The 9,205-nt window shown below is 39.8% G+C and overlaps 1 protein-coding gene across 2 annotated transcripts in view; it reads right to left on the bottom strand.

The window, feature by feature from the left end:
* ZDHHC8 (zinc finger DHHC-type palmitoyltransferase 8) overlaps positions 1-426 on the bottom strand; it is a 114,513-nt gene extending 114,087 nt beyond the window's left edge. Inside the window, exon 1 of one of the 2 annotated variants that reach the window (XM_048063888.2) lies at positions 8-426. In XM_048063888.2, coding sequence (XP_047919845.1) covers positions 8-111 — 104 coding nt within the window. In that variant the 5' untranslated portion in view covers positions 112-426. The remainder of the gene's footprint in view (positions 1-7) is intronic. The other variant, XM_048063889.2, reaches the window with a different exon arrangement.
* Between the last annotated feature and the right edge of the window lie 8,779 nt (positions 427-9,205).

Below are 9,205 nucleotides of genomic sequence, written 5' to 3' on the forward strand. Positions count from 1 at the left end.
TACTTACGTGAAAACAAAAAATAAAGTAGTCGAACCCACTAGCAAGGCGGCCGCTGTGGAGACGGGGATGTATTTCGTCGGTTTAAACCTCTTGCCGGTGCTGCTGGGCATCCTGTGGCTTACACATCACTGTGCGGAGCCGAGCCGGGAGCAGGGAGCCGGGAGGACGCGGGCAGCCTCCGGCACGGGCGGCGGGCGGGGAGGGGGAACCGGGCCGGCTGACCTCCAGCACAGGAAATCCCACCCCCGCCGCCCGGCCCCTCGGCTGATGTCAAGCAGCCCCTTAAGGTAGCGCTGCGGGCGGCACGGCTCGGCTCGGCACGGCCCCTCCCGAGGCACCCGGCCTCCGCGCTGAGGGGAATCGCTCGGTTTTTCGGGGAGGGGAAGGAAAGGAAGGAAGGAGAAGGGGATGGTCGAGCGCCGCCGTGCTCTTTGTGGGAGGGTGAAGGAGGAGGGAGCAGCGCCGAGCTCGGGGGAGGGGGCCGGGGGCGCCCCCAGAGGCTGCGGGACCCAGAGGCGCGGTGCGGGGCGGCCCGGGGCCGCTGCGCCCTGCTAATGCTGCGGGGACTGGGAGCGAACACAGCCGGAACGGCACCGTGCTGCTCTCCGGAACGAGCCCTGAGCGCCAGGAGGCAGAAATAAGAGGTAATTTAAGGTAATATCGCAAAGTTCATGGAGGCGGCTTTCTAGAGAGCGCTGTGCAAACGGGTCCTCCGCTCGCAGCAGGCAGCTCTGCGCAGGCACCAGGAAAGCCTCGCAGGGAGGAAGGGTGCAGGGCCACTTGGAAATTTATGCATCGAAACCAGGAGCTGCAGTCCTGTTTTCTTCCTCAGCTCGGGCTCCATTTGCAGCTGCCAACAGGCCGGTAAAGTACCCACTGCATAAGACAATGAAAGCCACCTTCACAGCTTCTGTTGGGTCTTCTTAAAAGTAAACTTACCTTACAAGGTATACACGCGGCTCCTGTTCTGAAGAGATATTAACAATCACCATTTTAAGAGACTGGATGAGCTCTACAGTCCTCGAGGTATTTGGAACAGAACAAGAAAAATCCAACAAAAAAGCAAGTACAGGCCCTGAGCTTTGCAAGGTTTGCAATAAAGTTGTGTGCATCAGCTTTAAATATAAGCAAATCCAGCAAGTTCCAGCCTGAAGGCATATAGTTATGTGAAATCTGCTTTTGCTAGTAACTGCTCTCTCCCCCCCCCCGTAAGTATTCTCAGCCCTCTGAGAACAACTTTAAAAGCACCAGGTTTTATCCAAAAGGGACTAACTAAAGTCAAAAGGCAACTTAAAATGAGCTCCAAAGTCAGGTTTCTGAGGTAAAGGAGGGACAACAACTTGGTTAGTTTTGAATGCCTAGGGTACATTGTTTCCTACGCTTCACTACTCATTGTCACGCCAGATTATTGAAATAAATGGTTCTTAAAATGCTCACAACTAATCAAAAGGTCAGCAACTTTACACCGAATCAGACTCTGCATTCTAACCTGAAGCCTTCAGGTACATCTCCACTAGCATATTAAGTGGGATCAAAGGTGTACTTTGGAAGCAAATCTCTCATTCACCCTCACATACCATGGTTTGATGCATGTTTGATGCATGTTGCTGAGTGGCCCCAAAGTACATAACTAGATTCCTTTTGAATAAAAACTAATCCAGAAGATGCATTTTAGGAGCACACCTAATACACCCACATCACAAGTTAGTTCTAAATGAACTTCCCCAAAAGACTTTGCAGTCTAGCACTACTTGCACGAACCAGGCAGAGACTTTATCACTTTTATCAGTTCAGGCCCTGTACTCCTCCCCATTCAGCCAACATTCTTGGTGAAAAACTTCAGTTGCAAACAGAACCCTGATATTTTTACACTGATTTTATTTTAAACTGGAAAATGTTACAAGAAGTATCATAGACAGCTTATGAAGTTTGGTTAGCATCCTCTAATGGACAGTGAGAGATTTACTACATTTCTTAGGGCTTGAAAATTATTCAAGAAGTTATCTCCCCACTCAAGTGGGTGTCAGATTTGCATTTTCAGCATGGACATGCAATAGGGTCTCCACAAGTACCTTTCAAGGTGCATATTTGGAGGTTGGCAATTTATTTCAAATTTCATTCTTTCTAAGGACAAGGCCTTTCTGAGAAGTAGCAAGTGTGAGCATGGGAGCTACACTTAAGGAAGACTGTTCTTACTCTGTTCTCTGCACCTCATCACTTTCAGTTGTATTTTTCCTGTAGGGATTCTCACCACGCTAGAAAGCCTAGTTCTCAAACGCACCTTTGCAAGCAGGGAAGACTCAGTGTTCCTGCTCCTTCCACCCTACAGCATGGCTTTCTTACCACTTGGACACCTGAACGCATCTCCACAGCCGCACTGTAACAGCCCCACTCAGAGGGCCAGTATTTCGAGCCAATCACCTTATGAAGAGAAGTACTTGGCAGAAAGTAAATATGATTTTATTATTTTTATTATTATTTTTAGTCCTCCAGTCATGCAACACTTGCAGAGAACGACACTGAAAGATAACTGTAAGCATGTGGTATCAGGGGATTAAGAGTTGCAGCTTTCATAGCAACAAAAAGGACACATCTCCAAACCTGAAATGATCCTAAAGATAGCAGCACAAGCCTGGTCTGCACAGTCATCCTCTGGATCAAGATACTTTATCTGTGCAAGAGTGCGTCATGCAGAACCAGCATTTTCAAAAGAAGGTTCAGATGCTCCATGTTACAAGGCAGCATTAGGCAGAGATGTGTTTTGAGGTGATTTCTGTGTGCGCTGCACATTGCAGATTACTTATCAGAAAACAACAAATTGGTGGGATTTGGGGGGTCCAACAACAATTCCCCCAGTTCACTCATTTCCTTTGCACTAATGTTCCAGTTCTTGAAAACACCTACTTTCAAGACAGAATAAAGCACTGCCAAGCAATGTTCAGTCCCAGTATTAAGAGGCAAGTATATCTAGAGCCATGAGATCACTTTAGGATTCAAGCAGTAACGATGCCTGAGGAGGACCTGACTCAAGCAGAACAGGCATGTCTCAGAACCGCTCTTCTGGAACAGCTTTATTTCATGGACTGTAGTTTCTGGATGCACACTACGTGATAAGTGTGCCAGAAGGTTTTGGCAGCCCTGAGGTAAACAGGGATGGCAGCATGAGTTAGAAAAAGATTTAATGTCTACCCAAAGAACTAATACAGCTACAAAGAACAATTTAAAAATAATCTGGCAGAGTCTGGCTAGTAACTGCATGTCTTTTTGCAAGATTTTACTCTGAGGTTTTATCCCAAAGGAGAAAAGGCCAACCACAGAAGTTGTGTTGGAGACACGCTCTGAAAGCTGGTAACACGAAAGGAAACACATGGCAGAGAAAGCTTCAGGAAAGCCTGACTGCCATGCACTTTTCATACCAAATCATGGCATCAATGCTAGCTGGGAAGCAGCTAAACAGTTAAGAAAATCCTTTTATTTTGCACACCTTGAAGAACTGAAAATCCCTGGCATCTTTTATTGGTCACTAGGCAATTTAGCTCCCAGCTCATATTAGCTGTTGTCATTAAACAATGATCAGAATAAATCATTCTCCTTTTCTTACTGGACTTGCTACCATAATAAATGTACTTGCCAGCTTGTGTAGTACCAGTGATCTGCAAAGTGTTCAGGGTCAGTGAAGGTTCAGCAATCAGGTGTTAAGTAAATGCTGTTTTTCTTTTAAACTTACAGTGCCCAAAACAGAGGACATTAGGATCACCAGGCACAACATAGTGCAGGCAAGACGTCCAAGCAAGGCTAGACTTTTTATGGGTACAAACAAGGCCCACTACGTTACCCACTGGAACTTTATTATGACCATTTTCATTTAGTTGTTCAAGTTTATTTAGTACTAGATTTATCAAGAAATTATCAGTAGCCTGAACAGAAATCTCACATCACCATTTTCCATGGAATAGGATTCACTTAAGATGTATCGGATAGAAGAACTCATATAACATGCACTTCCCAACTGCAGTGATGGGGCATGTCAACTTACAGTTATTATGAGATTTGGATTACTTTACCAACACACCAGTTCGTATGCGATTCCCACAAGGAGCTACTCAGAATAACACAGGCATCTGAACAGCTTAAGATTCACAAACTATCCCATTTAAAACGATTTATAAAGTGTAATTCTCCTCTGCCAGTATGGAATATTGCTCCAAATGATGCTGCTGAAACTCAGAAAGCCAACCATAATTCATATACGAGCAAAGAAATTAAGATATTAAAACCAATAATGTGAAGCAATGTAACATTAATTACACCTAGTAGGGTATTCTTGTGAAATACCCTCCAAAGAATACAAGCTATTTGATCATTTTAATACCCAAACCATCTTTTTTGATATTTACATAGCTATAATTGCTTTTATGGAAAAATAACATTAGAAAACTATATACTTTTACCTGCTTGAAATGAAGACAGCCAGGACAGTATGAATAGACAAGAGCATGTGACATCATTAACTTATCTCAGGAATAAAATGCACATCTTGATACAACAGTTAATATCTACACGACAATGAGCTATCTGATATAAGTTAGCAGTGAAGACTGATAGACAACAATAAAAAACTGGACTTATAGCTGAAAACAAAGTTAAGAGTACAATGCTTATGAAATACTTCCAGTTGGCAGACACCTGCAAAATAAAAATGTTTGCAGTACATAACACCTAACACAGAATTGTGCTAGAAACTGATCTCTCTATTTAATAGATTTGTCATTATGTTGGTTAACAACATAACTATATACCACAAACTCTAGCTTCACTATTAACACTTTTAAAATTATTTTTAGTAGAAATACTTTAAGGAACTAGCATAGGTTGCCTTTTTACTAGGAGACTGTAGCAAACTACTTACACTCGAAAGTCTTTCAAATATGAAAAGGTCTTAAGTGTCTAATGCCCAGTGTGGCAGAAGTGGACAAAAACACACCATACTTAAATTTGCCTATTGGAAAAATACACGAGTGATTATAAATCCCTAAGATACCTATAGCTGTAGATACTAATAACTATCCAGCTCTAAATATAAGGAGTTTTTTTCTCCCGTGCTTGTCCATTTTCACAACTTGAAGATTTCCTTATTAAGCAATTGTACAAGCTTCTCATTTGAGAGGGCATCTTGTTTTCACTTAAACTATAGTCTGAGAAATCACTTACATGTACAATCCACTCTACAGCTGATTACTTCAAACTTCTCTTCATCAAGCAAAATAATTCTGATCTGTTGCAGCTAGTTTTCATTATCTCCTGACTCTGAAAATGATATATTGTCAAAGATTTAGTCAGGGTTAGCGAAGGACTGGATCATCCCTCTTATTCTTATTTTAAAGCAAGAGTAATTTTAGCTAAAACTAATTGGGAAGAATTTTAAATCCTACAGAAACCATCATAAAGGCAAGAGTTAAAACAAAAAAACACACTTTTACAAACACCTCACCAATTAACTCCTGCAAGTTCACACATATAAGATTTCAACAACTTAAAAGACACTTTGAAATCAGTTTGACTAGTCAAAAATTAAGACACTAGCTGCCATATACAGCTTAGAAAATATAGCTTGCTAGAAACAAGCATGACCAGCCAGAATACACAGGCATACTGGGAACAGAAGTACATAAATGCAGGCTATGAAGCCTTCCATTTCAGATGGATTGGAGAGAGGTTTTGTTTTTAATAATCACATTGGAAGCTGCTGACAACCCGTACAGGAGATCAAAATAATGTCAGTTTTATAATCTCCCCCATCTCAGTATTTACGCAAATAGTTGCAATTATTCAATATAAGTAAAATACCAAATGGAGTTCTCTAAACTTCAAATTGGATAGCTTTTTCAAAAAAAGTTTATACTAACATTTAACATTTCCATTCAGTTATTCAAGTGAACACATTGGAACATGAAGCAGCAGAAGGCACAGCATTTCTGTTGTGGGATGTCAGAGTTCATCATGACTCATTAGCCATAAAGCACAGCATCCACCTTCTGGACCTGATGGATTCTCAAACCAGGAAATCCACACTACTGCTGTACAGCTGGTCTGAGCTGCAGGTGCTGCCTCAGAGGCAAGAAAGGCAGCCCAGGCTAGGGATACTTTCCGAACCAAATACTTCCCCACCATCTACACAGAGTGAGAAGAGAGCTGGTCTGTCTCCAGACCTCATCCCTTTTTGTCATCTTGGGCACATCCCCATCACAGTTCTTTCCATGGTGAAGATATATGTACAAAGTAATCCCTCATTTTTTCCACTTAATTCTTTCTATTTTTATTCAAGTCAGTTTCAAGACATTTAGAACAAAATTGGACCAACTGCTCAGACTCGTAGTCTTGTATGTAAAATACAAGCATTTCTTGAGCATGTTGCATCAAAAATAATCCACAACATTCTCATGCCTGCTTAGTGTTGAGAAGAATCTTAATTTTCTGAGGTTTTGGTGTCATAGCAAATGTATTTGATACAAGCTACCTTATTGCACCGGAAAATTATCATTTACAGTGTTAAAATACAGCAAATTGGAGTTGTTGGAAACTTGTGAATGAGACACATTGTATCATTAATGCAATCCTACTCCTGAAGAAAAAAGTGTAGTCTTCAGAATAATGTAGGATTTATAGAGAACTACCTCGAATTTGTTTTTATAATAATAAACTTAAGTCTGTTTTTAAGACTAACTACCTGTTAAGTATATAATATTTTTTGATGAGCATTAAAAACTACTATTTTTAAGTTAAATTCTTCATTCAGGTGTCCTCAGACATTCATCCATCCATTTTTCTACATAAAACCATTAGTACCAACAAAGGCTGGGTTATTAAGCCTGGCTACATTTCATCTTTTATTAAGCCTGGCTAGATTACATCTTTTTGCACTTGAAGCAAGAAGAATTGGTACAAGCTACAGAATTTAGCACCTGACAATACTTCACTAATCTCATTATAGTTTCCAGTTTTATTAAAAACACATTAAAGCCTCCTAAAAAGTTTCACTTGCACTTTCTGTAAGATTTGTCATATTCCCAGTAACCTTTCAGTTATAGAAGTGCTTAAAAATTCTCTAACTGGCTACCTTAACACAACTAACTCCCCATGATTTTTGTCTACATTTAAGCATGCTAGGAGTTACCTTGCCTCGCAGGGTGCAAAAGGGAAATTAGTGAACAACATTGTTTGTTCCACAAAGTACCACAGCCTTGTAAAATAGCCTTCAAATAGCCTTGATTCCAGGTTGATGAAAAAAGTCCCAATACACCTTGATAAGGTGCAGAAATTATTTAAAGATTCACTGGATTTCTGTACTGTCCGAACAATGTAAAGTTTCGCAGGATCCATTCTTTGTATGACAACACCTTCAAACAGGTTCAGATATTTAAATCATATTGGTTACTGCTATTTTAAAAACTAGCATATGGCAGTTGTAGTTGCCTATAAATTCATAAAAGAATTTCTACATTACAAGCCTACCTTTTTGTCAAAGCACTATTTCCACTTTGGAGCCAAGTTTATTATTTTAAGATTCCCTATTGTCCAAAGAGACAGGCCAGATTCTGTTGTCTTGAGAATACCACAGTGAAGATGGGAAAGCATGAATGCTTAGTATCTAGTGACTACTGGAAGGGGGGTGGTGAACAGGACATATCAAATAGAACTCTACAATACTCAGTGTACAGAAAGCTATAAAAACATTTTGAGGGCATCTCTTGGAAACTTGTGGCATGTACACATGAAACTTCATTATTAGAATGACTTAAAAACCTTACTTCACTAAGATTAACTTTTAAAGTACTTACTACTTTTTAATTTGTAGCGCAGCACACCTATGGCTTCTAAATGATCAGAACATTGACTAGCCAGTCTTCAGTTTAGAAGACTGACACATTCTTCAGCCAAACGCTATCCAGAGGAAGTATTTTACTTACTGGTCCTCATAACTTGGCTCCTGGAGATTGCAGACTCGCAGTAAGGATGACTGTAATCCATGAACTGTAAACATGGATCAGTTAACCTAAACAGGAAGGGAAATGTCTTGAAATCAATTAAGTATGCATGAATAAGTGAAAAAGGGGGAGGGAAGGAGAAAGAAGGTAATAAAATTAAGCAGCATTGTCAGTATTAACGTTAAACAAATTGTTTCCTCCTGCCTTCTGCACAAGATTTGATAGTGAAATCAAACACATACATTTTGTAGCTTCCACCACAGTTTGCCCCTGGCAAATGTAAAAATACATTCCCAGTAAGAGTTAACTTTAAATAAAAAGCAAATCCTTTAAATGAAAATTTAAATTTATTTTGAAGTTTTTAAATGTCATTTCTATCAATTTAGACACACTGTTTGACATTATCAGATCAGAGAATTTACAGTGACTCATGGATAAAGATTTGGCTTCTACATTCAAATGGTAAGTATTCAGAAGAACTTTGTCTTATTTCCAAACCAGAAACACTAAAGAACATTTTTTTTCCTTTCAACCATCTTCGTTAATTAAGAGACTTTTGATATCTGCCGTACTTGAAGTGGAACATGCACAACACCAAAGGAATTACTTTGAATGAAGTGAGTACCTTAATTACAGTTCCAGACTTAAGACTAGTTCATGGTAGCATCGAAAGGCAGTGCTAAGATGAAATACAAGATTTTTTTAAACTATATTTTCCTCAGGTTGATTGCAAAGTCTGATCTACTTAGAGAGCCTTTTAATTAAGATAAAATGGTCTTGCTATCTGATAGTAGTATCATAAGAAGTTTAGCAAGTTTTGTCCAGTTTTCATAATTGTGGGAACGGTAATAGAGAATTCCACTGCTATCTAATGCTATCCTTGTATTAGTGGTTAACAACAAAACTCAATCTATGAGACTTACATTGTGTTGATTTTATCACTTGCTATAATTTCTTCTACTCTCTAGCAGTAACTTGAAACCAGACAAACAGTAAATGCTCGCGGGAAGAGATTTGATCAATTTGCCCATTATTGGCAAGAAAATTGACCCTCAAATGTGTACAACACAATTAATTGACTTAACTGAATGCCAGAACTCCTCCCTTCAAGAGGGACAGCCTCCCACCACACATCTTACAAGTTAATAACCACTCCAATTTTTAAAAAACAACGTAAGCTCCAAGGCCTTTAAAAAAAAGCTTATAATTAGAGTTTAAC

The sequence above is a fragment of the Anser cygnoides genome, chromosome 17, assembly GCF_040182565.1.
Source record: "Anser cygnoides isolate HZ-2024a breed goose chromosome 17, Taihu_goose_T2T_genome, whole genome shotgun sequence".
Lineage (NCBI taxonomy): Eukaryota > Metazoa > Chordata > Aves > Anseriformes > Anatidae > Anser > Anser cygnoides.